The following is a 26,723-nucleotide window of genomic DNA, read 5'->3' on the forward strand; positions in this document are numbered from 1 at the left end:
CGTATTTGTCATACTTTAATACGAAGACCTTTTTCTCTAACGTGTGAAGTGAGATGAGGCCTCCAGGACATTCCGCCGGGGGTCTGAAAGCATAATTTGAGAAGCACAATGTGAAAAACTACCCAATTTACACAGGCTCGAGCTCTTTCCATCGCCTTTTTTCTTTTATGTCCACGCACACAAAGAGTAGATCCTTGCCATTTCAAATTCACCTTTGGCAGTTTTGTCTGATCCTCGGGACCCAAAAGGCCCATGAGTTGGAGCTCTTTGTAATTTTAAACATGCCTCCTTTGAGGCTTCTGTGCAACCGTCACTTAATTAAGGGCTCCGCTGGTGTTACAGGTCAAGTTCCCCGGAAGCAGACCCTATGAACAGGGGTCCGGGTGATTTATAGATGGTCGGCTTTCGGGAGCAGCCTGTAGGGGAGTTCGGGAACATAACAATGGAGAAGAAAGAGCCAAGCAAGAGGACACCTCAGGCAAAATCTTGCTTTGTGTCCGGATCCACAAGGAGAGAGCTCTGGAGTACAAACCACGGGCCAGAGTTCTCTTTTCACACCCCAGCCAAACTGGCCGTAGCCAGCAGTTTGTCCACAAGTATCAATTAGCTCTGAGAAGGGGTAAACACTGATGTGCAGCACTTTCCGCTTGTGGCGTAAATACTCCTACCGTGGCTGATTCAAGCTACCGACCGGATCTCACTGAATGCAGAATGGGGAAGAGACACACGTAACTGACTCCTGGGCTCTGCGCCAGCCCCCCAGGGCCATGGCCCACCCCTGGAGACATGACTTACCTCCTAGGCCAAGGGCATGTATGCCTCCTGGGCCAGGGGACTCCCATCAGCAGAGGTTACCTTTCTAAAGAAAAGAGGCAACCGTGAGACATTAATAGCCAGCCCACAGTCACAGCAGCTGGGGGACAGACGCCAGGCCAGGAAACGTGCCCACTACAGCTGGCGAGCAAAACCAGTAATCCGCTCAGCCTCCATGTCCCCGCATGCCTTTTTCAGTGCTGTTTTCTTCTAGCACATGCAGCAATTCTATACAAGTGATGAGAATTTCGTTTCTTTAGGAAAATCCACCCTCCCATGACCCTACCTCCTACGTACTCATTGGAACTGGTAATAGAACAGTTCATGAAAAGGTCTCAGAAAGTGATGATTATTGGTGAGAAAATGGCTTTATAAGCTATTTGGGCTTTATAAGTATATAATGTGTAAGCGTCTGAATTGATTATATACTTTTGCTCCAAAATGTTGGCATCAGTAATGGCCTGCTCTTTCTGAATGTCTCTCGTGGCTGACACTCAGTCCCTTATTCCAGCCTCCCTATTGGCGTGTTCATGCCACCATTTGGCACGTGCTTCGGATGACTTTGAGTTAAACTTGCCTTCCCACTGTCAATACTTCAAAATTAAGGTGTTTGGTCCCATAATTTGTATGCCATTTGGCCGTTACCACATTTACCAATAACAGCAATTACACTGACCAATTCTCTTCATAATCTCCTACTGAACAGACGGATGATACGCAAGTGCTTTGAAGAGGTTTCTGAAACCAGGACGTTTAGCATACTTAAGATTGATCAACTTTTTTAAAAGGGAAACTGCTTGCTAGTTATGAATACTGAAGAGCTTATCTAGGAGTTCCTGCCTTGTATGACTTCTCTTGTCAGCCCACTGGGGACCCGTGTCCTGGGAGAAGGGGATGTGTTTGTGTGCAGAAATGGCGAGTGATGTGGGGTACAGCTGGAAGAGCAAGTAGGAGAAAGTAGGAAATAGTGTTAACTGCATTAACTGGAGAGGGGGGTGTTTTCCCCCAAGTACGGAGCAAAATCACTGTGTTCCAATGCCTGTGGAAAAGTTCATAGTCGTGGTAGAGGGTGAGTGGTGTATGTAATGAGAATTATGGGATAAATATAATACGAACAAATGCCTTAAAATGTACTGGAATGTTCAACAAGAAACATTCAAAACCAATTTTCGCCCTCTTTCTGGAACCCTGGGGGTGGGGGTGGGGGTGGAGGGTGGAAAGAAAGGAAATTTTACCTTAAAAGTAATTGGATTCATGTTCAATGTAAAATTGAAATAACTATGTATAAACCCACTCAAATTGAGTATATACTAAATAATTGAGTTTACTGAATTAGGTAGAGTAAGGGGACATTGATTTTCAATGTTTCCAGAAATTGGTCCACATATCATTGTTACATTTTTGTTTGTAAACTTCGATACTTATTCAGTTTCCACAGTGTGTTCAGCCCTGAAATGTTCAACTCTCTTAACCAGAATGAGCCTGGAGAATCTAACACTAAGATAAATTTCTATTTCCTTTTAAAGAATTGATTTTTATGATGAAGTTTTTTTTCTTCAAATAGTTAAGAGCTTGCCAGTCCCACTTCAAAACACACTTGTTTTTATAGGTTGTGTTCCCCAGGATTCCACAGTATTATAGACACAGTGGGCTCATTCAGAGCTTCCCCCTATCAAATATTTAAATCCTGTTGTTGATCTTCACATGGCAAGTTAGCAAAGAGAATAAAGTCAATTTATCAGCAATATATGCCAAAGTATAGTAACTAAACAGAAACTAATGTGAAAAAGGAAAATAAGCCCTGGCTGGCATAGCTCAGTGGATTGAGCGCAGGCATGTGAACCAACGGGTCGGTGGTTTGATTCCCAGTCAGGGCACATTCCTGAGTTGCAGGCTGGGTCCCCAGTAGGGGGCGAGCAAGAGGCAACCACACATTGGTGTTTCTCTCCCTTTCTCCTTCCCTTCCCCATTCTCTAAAAATAAATATATATATATATGTTTTTTAAAAAAAAGGAAAATAAGCAATAATGTTGGTTTATTTTTTAAATTTTTTGTGGTTGTCCCCATTTTGCCTCCACCACTCTCTCCCCACCTCCCCCCACCTCCCACACTCAGTCCTAACCCCCCCATTGTCTTTGTCCATGGCTCCTTTATACTGGTTTATCATTTTTTAGAACCAGTGACAAACCACCACCAAGTTCCATTTCATTTACTTATTTTCCTACTTTAAAACATTTTAACCCAATTTGGAATCTGTACAATTGCTGTGAACCTGAATCCTATTAGATCACATTACGTCATACCCACTTAATTGCTCTGTGGCTCAAGGACAGACAGGCCGTCCTTTTGTCTGTCCCAAGGACAGACAGGCCACACGTAGCAATGCCTCACTTCACTTACTACTTGTCAGCTGTCCGTTGGTCTCCTCGTATTTCCAGCAGGGACAGAGAATGGCCTATTGTTTTCAGTCTACGCAGATCCCATACTAGAATCAGCACAAGGGTTAGCCAGTATCATGACTTCTGTGCATTCGATATAGTGTAAGATGAAAAGAAATATAAGCTAAATAAATGAGCATGAGTTCTATGGATCCTTCGGCTCACAGCAGGGAATAAAGTATTGCTGCTGGAACCACCCTGCATTTTGTATAAAGGTGGGAGGAAGATGTTTTCCAGGTTGTCTCAGTGTTACAACAGCCTGGGGTTTGGGCTTGAATGTCACATGCAAGATGGATCTTCATGAAATCTGACCCACTTTGACTTTCAAAAAAATAATCTTGAATTCATAGTAAAAAGATTCTTTTTTAAGATGTTAAACCCCTTCTTCAACTGAAATAGTATTCTTCTTTAGGTAACCAATACAGAATCACTCCCACAGATCTTTGAGAATACTGTCATACTCTCTTCTTGAAAAAGCAAAACAATTTATTGCTGTTAAAGTATAATATCTCTGTTAGTTGAATACTCATCACTTTTTTAAAGGGTGGATTTGGCCAGTGACTTTGAATTCTTTTGAAATAATATTTGAGTACACTGATTAGACAGCTTGATATGTGGACACATTTGTGTATGGAGAATTTATTCATCATTTGCATGTACTTAAGTGGACATTGTCATGATAGCAGTTGTCATAACAGAACATAATAGGACATGAAGTTAGGTCTTACCTTAAGATGTGATCAGAAAGATTTGAGGAATATTTCAAAGTAAAAGTCTCCAGTAGATGATGACAAAAATGAAAACCTGAGTAAACTCTTGACGCCACTTAAGAAGCTAGATTTATCTCACGCATACACACATCAAGGTAAAAATAATAACCACTGACATTGGTTGGAAGCAATGTATAAGACTTTGTTTTCAGGCTAGGAATATGATGAAAGGAAGATGAGCCATTAGTTTAAAATTACCAATCTGCAGGAACAAGTATAAAGGACACATGGACAAAAACCAGGGCGAGGGGGTGGAAATGGGAGGGAGGTGGGGAGGGCTGAGGGGGGTGGGCTGGGATGGGAGTATAAGATAGAAAACTGTACTTGAACAACAATTAAAATTAAAAAAAAAATACCAGTCTAAGTTCTAAACATGCTGTTGCCTAGATTTTACTGAAGAAAATCCAGTTTATGCTCATTTCATTTGACTTTAAGTAGATGAGTATATTGTTCTTCTGTTGTTCCATTTGTAAGGTAGAAAGGCTTTTTTTTTGGAAAAACTAAATAAAAACACGCAGTAAATTCAAGAGCTACAATAATCTGAAAGGAAAAGTGGATACTGAAGGGCATTCTACAATCCTTTTCAGCCCTGTTGCATTTAATTATCTTTATCTCAGCTCTTAGAAAATTTATGTGCATCTCTGATTCAGTTCTGCTTCAGTATGTCAAAACTGATAACAGTACATTAAATGGAAAATCAAGTCAGCAAAGATCCATTTTGTTTTAATAGTGAGCACCTTCCCCCGTAGAACTCAAATTCAATCAATGTGCCTAGTATAAAGCAGACTTAATCTAGCATATTGCACAGGTAACTCACAACCCTAGACTCCTGTGTTCGTCATGAGTTAACGCATGCAAAGGTAGCTTAATTTGTCTTAATGGAAAAAAGAATCTGTCGGTAACTACTATTAAAATACCACACTTTATCCTGCATTTTCTTGGTCAGAATGTTGCATTTTATAACTGTGGAATTTGTAAGCCTCTAAAAGCCTATGTAATAACAATCACCATTTAAATAAAATTATATTCGTTAGAGTTCAGCTGCATGACCATGGGGACTTGGTCTGCTTGGGGCACTGTTATGTCCCTAGCACCTGGAGCATTCCTAGCATATAATAGTTGCTCAATAAAAGTTTTTCTGAATGCATGCATGCAAGCATGCATAAAAGCATGAGGAAAAATGCTCTCTTTCACGTGCATTAAGACCTTTAAAAATTATTTGACAGCGTTCTGCCATGTGCTCCCACCCTGTTTCTGGGCAGTGTTACTCCTCTGCCAAATCTCCCAACACACTGTCACTTCTTTGCGAAATGACCACCAGCTTACACTGATCTGGAGATGTGGGAGATGAACATTCCACACCCAGACGCGCACGCGTTTCCCGTTGTTGCCCTGTGCGGATGACCTCAGTCACCTTACCCCCTCAGGGCGTGTCTCTCCTGACCTGCCTCAGCATCCTTCTTTTCCCTTTCCAAACCCCATGACACAACTCCTCACAGCAAGATTGCTTTGAGTTTTTTTTTAAATAACCCACTAAATGGCGCGTGCCTGCCAATGACTCCAAGTCTGTTCAAAGTTCCATTTTCCCAGTGCATAATAGACATATTCATACTACATATATGCATAGTACGTAATTGACATAAAGTAAGTGTTTTCAAGTGAGTAGTAATTAAATCTAACTAAAAGAGTTTCTGCGAGACTCTGCCATAACCCTGCAGAAACTTTCATTATCCGCATCGCACAAGCCAGCTCATTCAAATCCACGGCAATCTCGCTCCCAGAAAATGCTTGCAATTTGGCTTCCACAACTGCCCTGTCTTTCATGCTGCAACTTATTAAAGACTGTTTGCTTTTTCCCAGACACATTAAGCTTTCCTACTTCTTCCCCTTTATTCAAGCTCTGGACAAATATCTTCCTTGCGAGAGGCTTATCTCATTGCTAACATTATGGGGCCATCACCCAGATTCTCAACAAAACGGAGATGTACCCTCTCTCCGTAAGATCGAGTCCTTGATTCTGCCAAACACGGAGGGACTATTATGTGGAGCTGAGACACAGGGTGCAGTCTGCAGGTTGAATGACTACATCCCTCCGCCTGTAGTATCGCTTTTTGTCTCCGAAGGAGACATTCTCGACAATAAATTATGTCATTGAAACATGTACTCTTTTTTTAATAGAGATGTGACTGCTTTCTATTCCAGCATCAGTTTTCATTGTGATAGCCTGAAGGCAAAATATTATGCTGTTTCTTTCCATTGTCTTCCTTACATTCAGATTTCAGGGCAATTCTTGTATGTTTTCATATTTGGGGCCTGATTACTTTTGACGAGCAAACCGAATAAGAACAAAAGTAATGAAACAGATACAGAACTAATGACCTAGATGTAGCATAATCAGGATGACTTAGGGTAGCTTAAATGAAAAAAAAAAAAAAAGATTTTAGGAAAACAGTGTGATCTTTGAAGGCATGAAGCAAGTCGGTACTTTTCTTTGCCAAGCAATTATCAGTAATTATATTTTAACTGAGGTTTCCCCTCCGAGTCACCACAGTTCCAAATCTGTGGCACTAAAAGAATAGCAATTAACTGCTGTGTGTTTTCCTTAAAGAATGCTCATGTTTTCATGAAAAAAATCATCTTGTTTCTGTTCGCATTATCGGAGAAGAGTACACACCCAAACACAAAAAGCCTCCGTTTTTGAAATCCTCTTCTATGTGCACTCATCATAATTCTTCATCTTTTAGATCATGGCTTCGCCGTGAAGCTTATAACCCCAACATTCTTAAAATAAAAGCTGAATGACAGCTTCACCACACTAACGGTGGCTGGCTTCTTTCTTTTTTTATTCACGTTGTTCATGTTGCCAGGGGGGCAGCTAGTGGCCAATAACCTAATGGCATCGGGGTAGGAGAGGGTAATCCCCTTGTCTCAGGACACGGCCCACTAGGGTGTAATTTGTGCTCCAGAGCTCCCTGTGGGACCAGGCTGGTGCCGGTCCCCAGGCGAGACCACATCCTTACTTAGCTTTCTTACCCCGTCCTCCCGTTCCTCTCGCTGCCTCCCCTTCTCTTAAGAGCACTCAGACTCTGCTTCTCAGAAACCAGCCTAAGGCAGCAACTGTCAGAGACAAAAGCTGAACCTACCTCCTGGTCACCACACTGGGCAAGACAACCAGAAGACAGCGCCAAGAGTTACAGACAACCAACCAGTGGACGTGTCCAGGCGTGATGCATTTCATGAAAAGCTTGCCTACATCTTGTGTTTCTTTGTGATTGGTCCGACCACAGTTGAGCAGCTCATTTCCCCCCCTGCGGGTATTTCAGAGACTCCAGGAGGCCTCCGGTCCTCTGGGCAAAGCAGAATAGGATCTTTCACCATCTTGGCCCCAGGGGCAGGCACTCAGTTTCATCAGGATGATATACCCATCCAGAAATGCAGAAGCTGCCAAACCTGTCCCCAAATCCCAGGCACCTGGGCTCTATGTGGCCCCTGCTGAGCCATGTGTAGGAGCGCCAGCGCCAGCACTGAGAGCTGTATTTGTGGACACGATTTCTAGTTCCTCCCCCTCACCTTCTCACTACTGCAGCATGAAGAATGCCGGGAATTTGTCCTAGCACCTCCTCTTTTGAGGCTCTTTTTCAGTTCACAAACATTCATTTGGAAGAGTTTCATTGTGCAGAGAGAAGCACAGTTAGTCACTAGTTCGGTTTTTGAGGAGCATGCGTAATGTCAGTTTCTCTGCACGGTGCCTGGAGCCCTGGAGTGACCTTTCATCGCCAGGCCATACTCACTTGGCATTCCTAGCAGGTGAGACGGGACCATGATGTATTACTCGGTTGAGGTTTCAGGAAGAATGTTTACTACTGCTAAGAAGGGAAGTTGGTCAGACTTTCAGTAGCACCATTAATAGATGAATAAAGCACTATCTATATGTGTGTGTGTGTGTGTGTGAGAAAGAGAGAGAGAGATGCATCCATCACAATTTATAAATAAACTCAAAAGTGGCAGAGCTCATTCAAGCCTCCCAGAATCCCCTCTCCTTGTCACATGTATGCGCCCCAGCAGCGGTCTTTCTTGGGTTGTCTGGCCCCTCCACCATCGAACCCTTGCCTTTCCTCTCCATCCCTAAGACTTCTCTTGTTTCACTTTCTCTCTTCCTAATCCAATTTAGACTCTACGGTCTGGCTTTCAATCACATTCCAGCTCAAAGTTAAACTGCCTTGTCTCTAAGTGTTCGTGCCACAACCCCCTGACAGAACACCCGGACCAACTGTTTTCTCCAGACGTGCATGGGACGCTATCGAGGAAAGGGAAAATTGGGCAGATTGCTTCTGCAAAACCATGTGAGTCCTCAGCCGCAAATGGGCCCCCAACCCTGAGTGGCAACCTCAGGAGTTTCTTAGGCCACCTCCATCTCACAGTCTCTGTTACAAAACTAATTCCAGTGTCCCCACGTACCCTTAAATCCTGCTTACGTTCGGTGGCTATAGCTTACATACCAATGCTACGCCCCATCTGTTGCTTCTGCGGGGACTAAAAAAATATTCATACTTTTTTCTCTCACCTTCTACGTTCTTCTAGCTGGGCTGACTATCAAATTGACCGACAGATGAACAAGAGAAAATCAAGCTTTAATATGTGCGCATGGGGAATTCACATAAGCATGAAAATTCCAAAGACAGTGAGGCAAACCTGGATATGTGAGACATTATTGGACAAAGCAGAAGAGCGGGGGCGGTGGGGAGCAGAGGGCTTAGATTTCAGAAGTGAGAACAGGCGATGTACTGGGAGTTGAGGAAGAGGGGAACACTCCCGGCAGGCAAAATCCCGGCTCGGAAACTCAGAAACAATGGGACATGGCAGGTATCTAGCTCACAGGCACCTGCCCGAAGCCCTCCTGTTTGCCATACTTCATTTCAAAGAGGCTAAGGTGGCATCCTAAATTCTCCTTCCTGGACAGGTTCCTCTGTCCGAATCTCTTGGTCAGGAAAGGGGGAAAGATCAGAAGTTCTTTCTGACTCTTCTGTTTCTTTTTTTTATTATGATTTATTGATTATGTTACTACAGTTGTCCTGATTTTTCCCCCTCTGCCCCCTGCACCACCACTCCCTCAGGCAATCCCCCCACCATTGTTCATGTCCATGGGCCGTGCGTATAAGTTCTTTGACGATTCCATTTCCTATACTGTACCTTACACCCCCATGGCTATCCTGTAACTACCTAGCTGAATTTCTTAATCCCCTCACCTCTTCACTCATTCCCCCACCTGGCAACCAACAAAACACTCTCCTATCCATCCATATCCATGATTCTGTCTCTGTTCTTGTTTGCTTAGTTTGTTTTTTGGATTCAGTTTTTGATATGTATTTGTTGCCATTTTATTGTTCATAGTTTTGATCTCTTTTTCTTGGCATATAATAATGGTTTGGTGATGATGAACTCCTTTAATTTTTTCCTGTCTGGGAAGCCCTTTATCAGCACTTAGATTCTAAATGACAGCTTTGCTGGGTAGAGCAATCTTGACTGTAGGACCTGCTTTTCATGACTTTGAATATTTCTTGCCTATCCCGTCTAGCCTGCAAAGTTTCTTTTGAGAAATCAGTTGACAGTCTTATGGGAATTCCCCTGTAGGTAACTAACTTCTCTTGCTGCTTTTAAGATTCACTCTTCATCTTTAACCTGTGGCATTTTAATTATGTGTCTTGGAGTGGGTCTCTCTGTATGCATTCTTGTTTGGGACTTTCTATGCTTCCTGGGTTTGCATGTCTATTTCCTTCACCAAATTAGGGAAGTTTTCTTTCAGTATTTTCTCAAATAGATTTTCAATTCCTTGCTCTTTCTCTTTTCCTTCTGTCACCCCTATGATGCAAATGTTTGAATGCTTGAAGTTGTTCCAGAGGCTGCTTACACTCTACTCATTTTTTTCTGGACTGTTTTTCCTTCTTGTTCTGATTGGTTGTTTTTTTGCTTTTCTTTGTTACATATTGTTAATTTGATTCTTGGTTTCATCCACTCTACTGTTCTTTCCCTATGAATTGTCCTTTATTTCCATTAGGGAATCCTTTGTTTCTGACTGGGTCTTTTTTATGCTGTTGAGGTCCTCACTAAGTCCTTAAGCAACCTTATTACCAGTGTTTTGAATTCTCTTTCTGATAGATTGGTTGTCTCCATTTCATTTAGCTCTTTTTCTGGAGTTTTTATCTGTTCTTTCATTTGGGCCATGTTTCTTTGTCTCCTTGTTTCCGCAGCCTGCCTGTATTTGTCTCTATGTGTTAGGTAGAGCTGCTTTGACTCCGTGTCTTGGCAGTGTGGCCTAATGTAGTAGGTGACCTGCAGGGTCCAGGGGCACAGCCTCCCCTATCACTCAAGCTGGGTCCTAGAGGTGCACACCTCATGTGGGCTGAGTACACCTTCTTCTTGTAGTTGAGCCTTGATTGCTGTTGGCAGATCAATGGGAGGGATTTACCCAGGCCAGTCAGCTGCAAGGACTGACTGTGACCACTGACCACCAACCTCCACCCTCTGTGGAGAATCAGCTGTGCAGGGGCAGGGTGGTGGCACTCCAACGTGGTCTGTAGCTGTCTACTGTGCGCACAGGCCCTGGGGTTTCCCAGGTGGTGCAGGCCAAGGTCAGCCCCAACCTGTGTTTTGCCGGAGGCCACCCTACATGAGCTATAGAGCAATCTGAGTTGGCTGCTACTTGTGCTGGGCTGGGAGATTCCCAGGTGAAGCCAAGCTGTGAATCTAGGCTGGCTGCTGCCATGGCTGGGCCTGGGGCCACTTAGCAAGAGGTACAGGGGCCAGGGGCTCCCTGAGGCTGGCTGTTGCTTATTTGATAGGATGTAAAAAGTTGTGAAGTATGAGCCAAGACTGGCCATTTATATAGAAAAGTCTCTGTTAACAGCTTGGGTGAGTTCGTAAGTTAGGTGGACAGAGCCTCCAGGGATCTCCAGGGCAGGACAAAGAATGTTAGCCAGGTTGATGGAGTTTCAGATATGGCACCTGCCTGCCGGCTCTGTGGCTGTGCAGAAAGAGGGTTCAGAAGAGAGACAGTGGCCTCTGCCCACCTTTCTGTCTGGGAGAAAGCTGCCCCCCCCCACCTCTCACCTTGATGCCAGACACTTCATTTCCTCCCAGTATGCTACTGGTGCCTTTCAAGCTGCTATCATGGTGCTGAAGCTCAGAAGGAGTGAGTCTGAACCAGTGAGTTGTATGCAGGCTCTTTAAGAGGAATTGCATGGGAGTCCAGAATTTTTTTCCACTAACTCAGTCCCCACTGGTTTTTGTAGCCAGAAGTTATGGGGACTTATCTTCCTGCCACTGGAATCCTGGGCTGGGGGGTCTTGTGTGGGGCTGGGACTCCTCACTCCAGAGATACCCCTCCCAAATTTCTACCCACCACACATGGGTATGGGACCAGCCCATTCCACACCCCTCCTACCAATCAGGATGGATGTGGTTTCTTTAATTCAGTTGTTGTCAGACTTCTGTTCAACTTGATTTCATAGTTGTCAGACTTCCATTCAACTCAATTTCTGATGGTTCTGAGTGATGGTTGTTCTATATCTTAGTTGTAATTTTGACGTGGTTGTGCAAAGAGGTGAACCATGTCTGCCTATGCCACCATCTTGACTGGAAGTCAGTCGTTTGTTCTCAATAAACAGCTTAAATCAATATCCCAAAAAGCACCTTCAGTGTGGCAGAATTTTGATCCCTTCGCTTCATGCTTCACAGAGGAATTGGAGGTCCTCAAAGTCGAAGTTAATTAACTTACTCTCTCCAGTCCTCCAAACTGACCTTCTTCTGTGCCTTGTGGAATTGTCCATTGCCCATCTCGTTAAAGCCGCTCCCTTAAAAGTAATGTTCCCTTGTTAATAGACCATTCCTTTCTTTTGCCGCAAAGTGGATGATTACAAAAATTCTAAATCTATATTTGAACAAATCTTTAACTACACAAGGATAAGCAAAGATCTGATGAGCAATTTAATTTCATAAAAAGAAGAAAAACTTGACACATCAGACTAATATATCATTCTAAATCAGTACTTTTATATCTATAATCAGAGAACATTTAATGAAGTGAAAATTCTGCCTGCATGAAACTAGTCATAATAAAATTAGACTTGGTTTGCTCTTTCATGAAGAACATATTCCAGATGTTTAAGTGATTCAAAGAAAACCCACAGTATAATGGCTCCCTTCAATGTTTTCTCTTGCTTTCAAACTAGAATAAAATCTACTGAAACGCTGGCAGTATTTAAACAGCCCATCACAATGTTCAGAGTGAACTGTACTTTTTGACGTTTTGTATTTAGTGTTTAATAATTTAAAGATAAATTTACATGTGCAATATGAAAAGCTCTCATATTTGAAATATAGCCAAATGCAATGTTGCACCTCTGAAATGGTACCTGTATTCACTGTGTCCTGAGTGAACACATATGTACACATATGTCCATTATGTACACATATGCCCATTATGTGTACATAATGTGTCCTGAGATTCAGTGTCGAGGGGGCCATACTTCCTGTTATGGACACTTCTGGGCACTGATAACCCACAGCAGTGAGCCAGCCCCACATGCTATGCAGTTGCCACCAGAACCTAAGTCAAGTGCCAAAATGACCGCTGACTGGAACATTCTCCTGCCTCCTCTTTCTTTTTTTTTTTTTTTCTCTACCATCAGTGTTATCTCCTTTCCTCCATCCTCATGTACTTAGTGCCCTGATGATGACTTTTTGCTGGTTATAGTTCTTCAGTCTGCTCAGGGCCATCACCATATCTGCCCAAACTGAACCTTCACACCAAGTTATCTCTTTATCAACTCACCTTCCCCCAAGGTTCCACTCATCTTAACAGAAATGTAGGCATTCAAATTACACTGGGCAGATGGTTCATCGTATCCTTAATTGATGATAATACTAGTCGCAGTGGCAATGGTAGTAAAAGAGTTGTAGTAAAAGTTTCTAATAGGTACTCATTCTTCCCATTCATTTAGGACCTAGAGTCCAACCATTAATTGCAAAAGACTGCTAAATCATGGAATCATAAAAACTACGTCTTAAACATTTTATTCCATTTTAAAACAGTCATTAATATTTTAATAGTGCATGAAGGTTTTTTTCTTTGAGTGTAATTCACTGATTAGAGTTCTCTATATATCACACTGATAATGCAAACTTTTTGATTTCCACTTTCTCTAATGTAGAGAGTCCATCAAGCAACATGAGAAGGAATATAGAATCCTTCTAAATTGTTTGGATTATTTTTCCAATCTTTCATGGCCTTATGTACATCTAATTCAGCAACACTTCTTTTTCTTTTGAAGTTGAGTATCCATCTCAGTTAATAATAACTCAGAAATAGTAACTCATTTTTAGACTTGTATTTCTTTGGTTAGGGAACTCTTTAATGGAATTATGGAATTGCAGTACTAACTTGCAAAAATGGGTTTGAGAGCACAGCTGACTATTGTAACCTACACGCAACTGACAACTCCGGTAATGAAAGCTGAAGACCACACATACTGACAGATACCTCTAACATGCTATTTAGAGGTTGTTGGAGGTTCCAGCTAGTGCGTTCCACAGAGGAACGAAGACTCTGGCTAACCTGGTGAGTCTTAAGTGGAGATGAGTTAAGAGAACTTCTACTACAATTACTAGATATGAGTGCAAAAAAGAAGCCACCAGATCCCATGACAGTGGAGAGAGAAAGAGAGAGAAGGAAAAAGAAGGAGCAGGAGGAGGAAAAAAAGGAGGAAGAGAGGAGAGGCAAAGGGAAAGTGAGTGTCGTGATGAATTATGAGTACTGGAACTTGGTTTTTAACCCCCTTTGTTCTCCAAACCATTGATGCAGAATAAAAATCTGTGTCCACGAGACAAAATATCAGAAAAGAAAAGAAAAATCTGGGTCCAGGGCTGTGAGGGAGACAGTGAAAATCCAAATATTCTAACAAGAGCCATTCGAACATGTAGGTTATGCAATCCAAACAGAGCTGAGATCTAGAGCTATGATTTAAGTGAGATGGATACTCAGCCTCGTGGCCGAGTGCCCCACTGGTGAACGCAGGTGATTAGCACAGAGGGCCAGTCCGCAGCACTGTCAGATCCTACCTGGCTGTCCTGTAGTCTCTGGCTTCCCGTTTGCAGTTCCCACTCATCGGGTATTTATTTGTGGTTACTAGAAACAGATGTTATTATCCAGAAGAGGGCGGTTCCATTTTGTAATCGTTGTCCTCGTCTGGGTTTCCCTGTTGTCATTTCAGAAATGTCTTCCAACTTCTCTATTATGTAAAACAAAGTGATTGTGCCTCATTTACTTATAAGGAAATGAAGTCATAATATCTACTATCAATCCCTATAAAAACCTTTAGTTTCAGACTGATTCCCATGACATTCCACTGATATAAAGATGAATACATCAGAGAGGATTTTTTGCGTGTGTGTGTTCAGTCAGAAAGAGTGTCTTTTGTTTTTCTTTGTTTTAATTTGTATGGATATACAGTTTATACAGCATAAAGTTGACCCTTTGAAAGTGTACGATTCAGCAGTGTTCAGCATATCCACAAGGTTGTGCCCGCATCACCACTGTCTAATTCCACAATATTTTCATCAGTTCCAGAGGGAACCCCGTGATGCTTTAATACTTTAATGACCACTTAAAAGAACTGTAAGTTCAACACAGCGCTTATCACAGTGGCTAGTGTTACTTAAGAACTATGTAAGAGTCTTCTACTCCATACAATACCACATTTTAATGGTGAGATATTTGGGTTGATTTGAGAGGATTCGACAATCTCTTTTTTTTTCCCCAAAAGAAATTTCTTTATTGTTGTTCAAGCACAGTTTTCTGACTTTTACCCTCATTCCTCCCCATCACCCCAGACTTCCCCACCTCCCTCCCCTATTTCCACCCCCCCTTGTTTTTGTCCATGTGTCCTTTATACTTGTTCCTGCAGACCCTTCCCCCTTCCCCCCGTGATCCCCTCCCCTCTCCCCTCTAGTCACTGTCAGCCTGTTCTCAGTTTCAGTGTCTTTGGTTATATTTTGCTTGCTTGTTTATTTTGTTGATTAGGTTCCAGTTAAAGGTGAGACCATATGGTATTGTCTTTCATCGCCTGGCTTATTTTACTTAGCATAATGCTTTCCAGTTCCATCCATGCTGTCGCAGAGGGTAGGAGCTCCTTTCTTTCTGCTGTGTAGAATTCCATTGTGTAAATGTATCATAGTTTTTTGATCCACTCATTTACCGATGGGCACTTAGGTTGCTTCCAACACTTGGCTATTGTAAATTGTGCTGCTATGAACATTGGGGTGCATAGGTTCTTTTGGATTGGTGTTTCAGGATTCTTAGGATATAATCCTAGCTCTGGAATTACCAGGTCAAAAGGCAGATCCATTTTCAGTTTTCTGAGGAAATTCCATATGTTTTCCACAGTGGCTGCACAGTCTGCATTCCTTCCAACAGTGCACTAGGGTTCCCTTTTCTCCACAACCTCTCCAACACTTGTTGTTTGTTGCTTTGTTTATGATGGCCATTCTCACTGGTGTGAGGTGGTATCTCATTAGACAATCTCTTTTAGAATGTACACGCTGATTCCTTCCATTGGGAGTGGGAGGGAACCGGAATTATAGATGAGGTCAGTGTAAACTGTTTTTTTACCAACTCAGTGAACCAGAGAAATAACACCTGCCCAGATCAAGCGAGTCAAAACAGCACTGCAGCCAAGTCAGTGACGCTGTCCTTGTGCACAGACGTTACATTACACACATTGTTCTCCTAAGTGAGGGAGTTTGTCCCTTGGAAATTGCTCATTGGAACATTTGGCCATCATGCATCTTGTTAAAGATCCATAAATGTCTCCTCAGGAGCGTAGATATGATGCATGGTAATCTGCTCCCCATATCTGCATAGGGTTCTTCTGGTCAACAAATCGCCATGATGGATCGCGTCAGGGAATCCCAATCTAGTGCTTTAGCGACAGCCGAGAAGCCCCTGGGGAGCCTCTTCAGTCATTGCTACAAGGACTAAAGTACCGGGAGACCAGGAAGTCATTCTTAGAGCTTGACAAAAGACCCTCATCTCTAAGTGAATCTATTTATTATGTAGTTGGGGCAATGTATGAATGTAATATTGTATGACTGAACATACCTTTTTATTGTTAAAAAAAAGAAGATCCATTTTTGGTTGTGGGATGAGTAGAATTTAGATCTAGGAGCATTGTGTTTTTCCCTGTTCCTTTGCCAATCCAGAATTTCTTTGCAGAGGTATATACTATATTTGTTAAGAATCGGCACTCTGGAGACAGGCACCACCTGGGTAGGTCCCAGGTTCCTCAGGTTTGACCCATCGGGTCTTGGGCAATGTTTAACCTCTGCAAGTTTGTTTTCTCGTGTGTGAGATGAGAATTCGCCAACTATTAACCTCCTAGGGCCATTGTGTAGGGATAGAAGCAAATTCAGTGTGGACAAAGTCCATCACAGCTCCGAAGGAGCACTCCATACATCCCGTTATTCGCCATTCACAAATGTGTTGTCGCGCTACCGCTCTGACAGAGGGAACAACGCTGACTGCGGCCCACGCAGGCTAAGGTAGCTCGTAGCTCCCAGGTCTCTGTCCCTGTGATGTAAATATGCTCATAGACCGATTTGCCCTTGACTGTTTCACGCAGGCACTTCGAGGAGAAATTGCGCCTCTTAAAGAGAACGTGAACCACGTCAACGACCTCGCCCGCCAGCTCACCACGTCGGGCATTCAGCTGTCACCGTACAACCTCAGCACGCTGGAAGACCTGAACACTCGGTGGAAGCTCCTGCAGGTAGGCGCATTGTGAGCACTGCGGCTCCTTGGGACGATAAGAGAATATACAGACAAGGCCTGTTTTCTGAGGAACCAAAAAGGAAATTTCTTCACATCATAATAGCCACAGTAATATTGTGTGAGCGTAGGCTATCTTATATTATTTGATAAGTCCCTATATAAATGTTTGCAATCCTATTACAGTTAACTCTTATAAATGGCTTAAAGTTAGGCTTTACTATAGCTTGCAAGAAGCGTGGGAGATAATGCTTAATCATGATTAAAAAACTAAATTGCTGGCATGCAATTACTTTGTACTATTATTGCTTGGATTCTTAAAATAGCTTTCCCTTTGGAATCCTAATTCTTACAAAAGTCAAAGGCGAGACGTTCTCAAATCTTTTAAAGAAAGAGCATTTTACCACAAACCCACACATGGAGATTTTCCTAGGTTTCCATAATAAATTTAAGGAATGTAAGTGTGCTCAAGGTTATCAAAACTCGCTATGCCTCAGTGTCTCATGGGGATATTAACTGTTTCTAAAATATTGGTAAATTACTAGGACAAGTAAGTCAAAGCACATGGAAAGTACTTGGAATGGTACTGGTACATAGCGACACTGCATAAATCCCAACTCTGGGTACTATCGCAGTTATAGTTATTGCTACTATAGCATACAGGTGTGGGACTCAGTCTTACTGAGTGACCTTGAAGACACTTGACCTCTCCAATTGTTAGTTTTCTCATCTCTAACATGCTTGCTCTAACATTAAGTGAAGTAATTCATGTAGAGTTGTTGGGACAGTACGTGGCTCATAATAAGAACTCAGAAAACCTAACGGTGGAGGAGGTGCGTCTCTATGGTCCGTGTGTGAAGAACACCGCGTTATACCCTAACACCCTGAGACCAACTGAACCACAGAATTGGAGAGCTGTTTTCTCTCCTTTTTCCAGTTTCATAGGATTCAGAGGGTTGCTGCTGGGGACAGAGAGGCAACTGGGTTTCCAAATACTTTCAATGTTTTAATAAGAAAGAAAACCTGCTAAACCAGATTACTTTTCCAAATGGCAGTCCATTTACGAGTGATTGAAAGTCCCGTTAAGGAATTGCTAGATCTTTAATAAAAACAAGTTCCAAATGCAAGACCTCTTGAGATTTCATATAATTTCATTCTCGTTGTGATCGATAATCTTGAAATATTTGTGTGATAGAGTGTTGGAACTGGCATTGATTAAATAAAGCAAGGCCGTATTCCGAAGCAATGCGTTCCTATGTCTGCTTGCTCCATAGTGGTTAAGCGCTATGAAAAGCTAATCAGCTTAATCTTAGTATGTTTTCCATTTTAGGCATAAATAAGGAAAGTAATAAATGTCCAAGGAAAAGCAATGGCTGTGTTCGTTCCATGCAAGCAGACTTGAACTATATCTTCAAATTTCTCTGAGAGAGCTGAATTCCACATTTGCTTTCCGAACGTACTATAAGATTTATAACACTAGCGTCTAAATTTACCGATGAGGTCAAAAGATTATGAGCGATAGGAAAAGTTTTTAAGATCTAATGCTAAGGGATCCATTATAGCTTGTGCTATTTAGATGTAAAGTGGGAGGAAATGTGAATCGCTTAAGTTCTACCATTCTTTCAAATAAATAAGGACTTGGATGTGGGTATAATAAGGAAGTCCATGAAAGGAGACAGTGTGAGGCAGTAAAAAGAACACTGCGGTGAATACTGGAAGGCCTAACTTCACACCGAAACCCAGCTATTATTTGAGCGCATTATCACGGGAAAGCCGTTTAACCTCCCTCAGCTTCAAGCCCTTCATTTATAAAATGAGCCAGCCCATTTTGCCTGAGGTCACATCTGCTTCAGTCATAGGATTCTGTAGCTGGGTACGGGGAGCGGGGGAGATACCATATGACAAAATTTAGTTGAGAATCACTGGAGTTGCTCCTTTGATTCATACTACAGATGGGGCTTGTTGGAATTACGTTCCTCCTTCTGTAAATTCTCACTTTTAAACCCCCCACCCCCAAACCCACATGCGCACGGTCTTTTCATGTGGACCAGTTTGGTTGGTTTGTGGCACATGCTCTTATTGTGGCAAATTTCACTTGTTGCTATTTTTGAACGTGACCTTAAGGATATGCTTTAAAAGCACTTTTAGCAGAAAGCTGATAAATCCAAGGTTTCGGTTTGCATAGAAGTGAGTCAAGATGATTCTATTCTTTTCTTTTTCTGACCATAATTCTAACCACTTGGCTGTATTATAAATGCGAGTCCTTGTTCAGAGAGTGCACGAAGCAGGAAATGAGGTTCGCATCAGACAGCTTCGCCCCCATGACTGGACGAGCAGCTCATACTCAGGACAGGTCACATCTAGAAGAATGCACATGGGACTAAAGCGTTGCCCAGCTTCTATAGAGGGAAGTTTAAGCCCACCGTCACTGTGATATTGTATTTCTGAAAAATAAAGAACGTAGTCACAGTGCTACATCAGTCACTAAAATCCTGTTGGAAGATAACTACAAATTCACCTTTGCTTCTTTGTCTGCTAAAACAACGAAAATCAAGAAATAGAGACTTGGAGTAGCGGGAAGGGAGATAGAAACCGAAGTAAAGCAGTCTCAGAGTTGGGCAAAATAATGTAGCAAAAGAAGTAGTTACATACTACCAGGCTATGTCTACTTTCAGAACATCCTGGGCTGAGTTACATGATCCATTACTTTTTATTGTAAAAGAAATCCATGCTGTTTGTTTTGTTTTGTTTTGTTTTTTGCTGTATGCGATAACAGTCAAAACGTTAGAAACAGACAAACCGTGTAGATGTGAACGTGAACAGCAGACGAGAGCCAGGGACAATGTATCTGCGCCTAGAAATAGAGTGTGTGGAGAGTTCTGCATGTATTTTGAAGCCACAGGGCAGAAGAATAGAGACATTGGTTTGTCCATTCGAAACTCTCGGATCGTATTTTCTCTGTGGACACATTGGTATGGAGGTGAGTACTAAACCACCTGACAAAGTGTTTTTGAAGCAGGAACCCATCATTCCCTGTAGCTACAAATTTCCGTGCACGTTGCCTCATTTAATCCTCAGAACATGATGCTGTGTCATGAGGATATATTATCATAGTGCCATTAACAAATAAGAAAACTGAGACTTAGGAACATTAAGTGACACAGTGACCGTCACACAGCGTGTAAGGACCAGTTGGGACCTAAATCAGCTCCTCTGAACTGCAGCATCCATGCCCTTTCTGTTTCTTTTTAAAGTCTTCTGAAGTTTCAACTTAACAAAGTCATCCTTTAGAGCTATTTTGGGCCACGCAGGTATGAAATGCTTCACTGTTTTCACGCTTCCCCTCTTTTTAAAACGATTCGCAGGGATATTAACTTGGAAATCTTCCTTTCACAAACCAATGGATTCATGAGCCCAGTTCAGTGTACCCCTTAAAATCACTCCTGATGTTTCAAATATAAAACCATAAAGCATTATACTTCTCCTCGTTGTCTCTAGAACGCAGCAATCGTAGTAAAATCAACCAGAAGTAATTTTAATGAGTTATCTCTGAAAGCAACACCAATGCTAATATTTGATCCAGTAGAAATGAGTGTCAAAACCAAATGGGAAGAAACGTAAACTAGTGATAAACCTTTCTAATTCTGAAGCAATGCACACACATTTAGTGGTGCGGGCATGCTGTGCATTCACCAAGCACAGGAGAGCTTTTTCCCTAGGGACGTTTTGCTAGGGAATACCCTAACCATTTCTCTGCATCACAAGTGAATCCACGAATAGCAACAGCAGCTGCAAATACGCTTTAATTTAAAGGGTATGTGCTATATAGCCTGTAGGACACTATAGCATATCATCACTTGAAAAATATTGAATATGAAGACATTTCCAGACATGACATTCTTTAAATATGTTTAAGAACAGTATCATGAATTATGTATGTTTTTTAAAGGTTTCATAAGAGTCTTCCAAAGTCATGCAGACAGTTATACAGGGTGGGGCAAAAGGAGGTTTACAGTTTGAAGGACAGGGTTTATTCTACAAATACGTTTTTGCATCAAGCATTGTCTCTGACTTGAATACAAAACTGTCTTGCCCACATGCCATTGTTCTTCATAAATAAGTAAATGGAGTTGTGTTACCATGCTCATGCTGATTTTCATCAGCTGGTCACTTTTTTTTTAAGATTTTATTTATTTTATTTTTAGAGAGGGAAGGAGAGAGAGAGAGAGAGAGAGAGAGAGAGAGAGAGAGAGAGAGAGAGACATCAATGTGAGGTTGCTGGGGGCTATGGCCTGCAACCTAGGCATGTGCCCTGACTGGGAATCGAACCTGCGATGCCTAGTTCGCAGCCTGTGCTCAATCCACTGAGCTACGCCAGCCAGGGCAGCTGGTCACTTTTGAAGCAGTACTTCTATTGGGTGGAGATCCTCTAATTCTTGGACTATTAAGGTGGAATCCACGGGCTTGGAAGGACTGGAAGCCACTATCCAAAAATACTGCAGTGATATAGGAAAAACTACAGTAACACATTCTGAACTGTAGGCAGCTCTTATAAAAAGATTTTAAGTATAACATCTAGTTTGATGTGGCCACTGGCAGGACTTTATAAGAAGCTGAAGGTAAAGGAATTGAAAAGAACAAAGGAAAGAAGACCACGTTTGTTTGTTTTTCCGTAAAGGTTAGGTCACAGAAGGATTTGTTGATATTAGGAATAGAATGACCTGTGATAAAAGGGCAATTAAGTTCTAGGAAAACATCTGTTCGGTAAGGAGAGAACAATCATTTATGCTTAACTTTGGCTTTATTTAAAAAAAAAAACAAGGAGTGAACAAGGCCCTTTAAAGATTTGAAGGAATACGTAAATCTAAATGCCCAAGATATTTACAGCCCTTAGAACACGCTGAGGTCATAGTATCCTGTCAAACTTAGGAACGTTTTCCTCAGTCAGTGTGGTTTTCAGTGTTTTCACAGCTAATTGCACTTTATTCAAAAGGAATGATACTGCCCTGGTTGGTTGGCTCAGTTGGTTAGAGCGTCATGAGTAAACCAAAAGGTTGTCGGTTCAATTCCCAGTCAGGGCACATGCTTAGGTTGTGTGTTTGATCCCTGGTCAGGGTGCTTATGATCACTGTTTCTCTCTCTCTCTCTCTCTCTCTCTCTCTCTCTCTCTCTCTCTCTCTCTCTCTCTCTGAAATCAATGAACATACCCTTGGGTGAGAATTAAAAAAAAAAAACAAGCAAGGAATGATACTGAAATTGCCTAGATAACCTTAAAAGTAACGTGGCCCAAATGTTCCGGTGTCTCTGCCTGTTCTCCTCACCCCAAAGAAGAAGAGTCTGGTTTTCAAGGGCATTGTCTATTTTCTAAAAAAGGCATCAGGATGCGTGGGACTATAGGGAGAAACCTTAATGATGTAGGGAATGCGACTGGAACCAATATATGAGGTACAAAATGAGAGTGAAGCTAGGCAGAGCCAAAGAAATATTAGTTGAAGAGAATGAAAGGTATATTAATTTTCCCAGAGATTTTATAAAGCGAACAACGATCATTATAAAGTAGGAGTTCAGAGGCCTGATTGCTTGATCTTTATGCACTGCGTGGTTTCTGACTTGCTTTAATCAGGAACTATTTTAGCTAGTTCTGACACTAGCTACTATGGAATCCATTCAAGTGTTTCATTATTGTCTTGGTTAAGATATAATGTGTTCCTGTTAAATATGTTTAAACAGGAATTGTATATATTTACAGACGTATCTCCATAAGTTTCTTGATCTCCCTAGTTCCTTTTTAGAAATGCACGTGGAGTTCTATTTCAAATGGCCATAATGTTAATCACTCATGTTTAAATGCTCACGTTTGGTGTTTTCTTTTCCTTCTCCCTGATTCCTCAGCTGACCTTTGCCCTCCCCTCAAATTTCTCACAGCTTTATTCTTTGTTCTTCGCAGTGCTCCTCCCTCTCTGTGTGCCTCCCTGACCTCTCCCCTTCCCAGCAGCCTGACCCCGCCCCACCCTTCTCCCGCCTTTGTTTGCCCTGCTTGTTTTTCGGCGCTGCCTGTCCCACTGTCCCGCTGCGTGTGAAACACCCCGCCAGCAGCTGCTCACATTTCCCAGGCTACGTCATGCACAGCATTCAAAGAGCTGCTGTTCTCACACTTCCCCCAGAAAGACTCCTTGCTCCTCCTTCCCTGCACATTCCTCTGGAAATAACCCCTTTTCAGACCATATGAAAAGCTGAATGTGAAAGTCAACTCTGTAAGTAGGACTGCAAGCTAGCTTATGAAAGTCAGAAATGCCATCTTTAAAGGTCAATACCACAGAGTGAATTTTAAATTGCTGTAGTTTGTCTTAATATTTCTTAATTCTTACAAATTCTATAATGGCCTTAAAACAATTCTCATTATGATGCAGCCTCTCCCCTCAATATGTTTATTGCAAAGATTGATGCTAGGTGGATAGAAAATATAATAAATGAGAAAATGATTATAATATTAGAAATACAGGTGTTTTTTTAGCACAGAGCCATACTTTTTGGAGGCACAATATAGATCTGAGAAGAATCTATTTTAATCGGTATTCTGCATTACTGACATTAACAACGAGCACTTATCTAGCACCTACTGCATGCCATTCACTGTTGTCTGACTTTTACAGGCACCAACACTGTTAAGCCTCACTATCACCCTGGGAGGTAGAGATAGTTTTTATCTTCATTGTACAGGTGAGAAAAATGAGGAACCAAGGGGTTAGGTGGCTTGACTGAGTTCACATGGCTGGTAAGTGAGGCAGTCAGGATTTGAACCCAGGCAGTTTAGCTGGGGAATGTGTCAGAACCGCTAAGTACGGAATACCACCTCTGATATAAAGTTAGATTGACCTGACAGTGTTTCCTCTTCATTTACAATTCTGTTCTTTAAACAAAAAACAATTTGCCAGGAGTTACCTGCATAAGAGTTAGGAAAGGCAGATTTAGATGGAAATGATTATATGAATCTCAGACCACAATGTCGGGAATAGCCTATGTAACCCAGAGCCTGGATCATTCACAGGTGAAAAATGAGACTCTCATCCTCCTGAAATGAGCAAAAATACTCTTTCGTTCAATAAAGATTGTTCTGGTACCTCCCATCTGCCAAACTCAGTGTTAGAAAATGGGGATGTAGTTGTGGAAGAAAACGGACACAGTCTCTGCCCTCATGGGGGTTATAATTTCTTAAGAAAACAAACATTAATACAAAAAAATCTTCTCATAGAATAATAACAAATGGTGTTAAGTGCAATAATGGAAATTGTAGGGCATATAGGGAGGACCTGAGTGGTGGAGGGGGGGGTGGGGAGAGAGAGAGAGAGAGAATGCTCTAGTGAGGGTAAGAGACAGGGAAGGCCTATCCAGAAATCTTCCCAGAGAAAGCAGCCTTCCAGCTAAAACCTAAAGGATGAGTACAAGTTAACTAAGTGAGTTTTCTATTTATGTGTCCTTTTATTTTAAATGACCTGAAGCTGGGGACTAACAAATTAAACAGAGTAGTAATATTCCAGTATGTAAATTTAATAAGTAGAAATCATTTGAAGTAATGGACTGCATAGTTGACATGTAATTAAGTCATATCAAAAAGATTTTCTAGCCCTGACCAGTGTGGCTCAGTGGATTGGGTGTCATCTTGCAAAAATAAAAGGTCACCGGTTCGAATCCCAGTTAGGACACATGCCTGGGTTGCAGACCAGATCCCCATTTGGGAGTGTGCGAGAGGCAAGCAATAGATCATTCTCTCTCACACTGATGTTTCTCCCTCTGTCTTTCTCCATCCCTTCCCCTCTAAAAGAAATAAGCTTGTCCTCGGGTAAGGATTTAAAAGAAGATTTTTCCATCATTCTTGATCATGGACAGCATCCCGTTTGCTTTCTTCATGGCACCTATGAAAATCTCTAGCTGTGTGTTTGTTGGCTTATTTATTAAAAGTCTGTGTCCCCAGCCTGAATGTCTGCTGCCTGAGGGCAGAGTCCCCAGACACCATCACTACGGACACTTGTCAGGATCTTTTACATAGCAGCCATTCCATAAATATTTCTTGAATTGCTGAATGCATGAAATTAAGCAAAAATGTTATTAGAAACCATACAATAAACAGAATGTTATACCACAGGGGGAAAAGTCAAAAACAAAAGTCTCATTTCCGAAGAAACAGTAGTCATGCCTTGATCTGTGAGTTCATAAAGTTCACCAATGTTTAAATAATCTTCCCAAACCTCCAAAAAGAAAAATGACTTCAGAAATTGGATGTGCATCCTTTACTCTGTGGTGAACATGGTGTACTTACATTCTAGACTTTTATCAATGAATAGTGATCTGCGTGTTCTGACAACATGCAGTATACTTAATGTTACCTTTGAAAGAGCCTGAGATAAAATAGCTTCTCTTTCCCCCCTTTCATTGATGTGTGATTGACCTATAACATTATCATCATTTCAGCTGTACTCTGTAATGATTCCACATGTGTATATATTGTGAGGTGATCACCACAATAAGTCTAGTTAACATCCATCACCATACCTACTTATGACTTTTTCTTGTGATGACAGCTTTTGAGATCTACTGTTTTAGCAACTGTTAAATATAAAATATAGTGTTACTAACAATGGTCACCATGCTTTACATTCCATACCCATGACGTGACATATTTATTTTATACCTGGAACTTTGTACCTTTTGACCCCCTTCATCCTTACACCCCCCCACGCCCACCCCCACTTCTGGCAACCGCCAGTCGTCTCTATCTGTAAGTTCATTTTGAACAAGGGTAGTTCTTTTTTTTTAGATTCCACATAGAAGTGAAATCATATGGTGTTTGCCTTTCTCTGTCTGATTTATTTTGCTTAGCATAATGCCCTCTAGGTCCAACCATGTTTTCGCAAATGGCAAGGTTTTGCTCTTTGTATGGCTGAATACTATTCCATTATCTACAGACCACATTTTGTTTATCCACTCATCCGTTGGTAGACACTTAGGTTGCTTCCATATCTTGGCCATTATAAATAATGTTGCAATGAGCGTAGGGGTGCATGTGTTTTTTGAATTAAGGTTTTTGTACCTTCCCTTTTCCTTTTGTTAAAAAAAAATTATTGAATTTGTTGGGGTGATACTGGCTAATAAAATGATATGGGTTTCAGGAGTACAGCTCTGTAACACATCATCTGTATACTGTACTGTGTGTTCACCACTGCAAGTCAAGTCTCCTGCCATCACCGTTTATCCCCGCTTTACCCTCTTCTACCTCCCCCAGGGCCTTTCCCTCTGGTCATCACCGTACTGTTGTCTGTGTGCCTGAGTTGTTGGGTTGTTGTTGTTGTTGTTTTTTGCTTAATCCCTTCACCCTTTTCACCCAGTCCCCCAACCCCCTCCCCTCTGGCAGGTGTCAATCTGTTCTCTTTATCTATGTATCCATTTCTATTGAATATTTTCTTTGTTCATTTATTTTGTCCTTTAGATTCTATATCTTTATCTTTATATCATACCATAGATGTCTCTCTCTGGCTTATTTCACTTAGCATAATACCGTATTTTTCAGACCATAAGACGCACCTAGGTTTTAGAGGAGGAAAATAGGGGGGAAAATTTTGAAGCAAAAAAAAGGTGGTAAAATATTTAATGACATAAATAACATAGTATTTCACCAATGTAAATGTAAACAGAACTCAACAGCAGCATTAACGGCCATTATTCCTCCCAATAATGGCGGGGGGAGACAGGGTGTGTCTTATGGTCCAAAAAATATGGAACTCTCCAGGTCCATCCATGTTCTTGCAAAGGGTAAGATTTCCTTCTTTTTTACAGCCCAGCAGTGTTCCATTGTGTGAATATAGTGCAGCTTTTTTATCCAAACTA

At 41.7% G+C, this 26,723-nt stretch overlaps 1 protein-coding gene across 5 annotated transcripts in view; it reads left to right on the forward strand.

Annotated features, from left to right (window-relative positions):
- Positions 1-26,723, forward strand: part of DMD (dystrophin) — a 1,939,942-nt gene that overhangs the window by 1,617,473 nt on the left and 295,746 nt on the right. For all 5 annotated transcript variants that reach the window (XM_045855895.1, XM_045855896.1, XM_045855898.1 and 2 more), the window contains one exon: positions 16,696-16,842. In XM_045855895.1, the coding sequence (XP_045711851.1) occupies positions 16,696-16,842 (147 nt within the window). The remainder of the gene's footprint in view (positions 1-16,695; positions 16,843-26,723) is intronic.

Source organism: Phyllostomus hastatus, unplaced genomic scaffold (assembly GCF_019186645.2).
Source record: "Phyllostomus hastatus isolate PE091 unplaced genomic scaffold, TTU_PhHast_1.1 phas_scaffold_12, whole genome shotgun sequence".
NCBI classification, from domain to species: domain Eukaryota; kingdom Metazoa; phylum Chordata; class Mammalia; order Chiroptera; family Phyllostomidae; genus Phyllostomus; species Phyllostomus hastatus.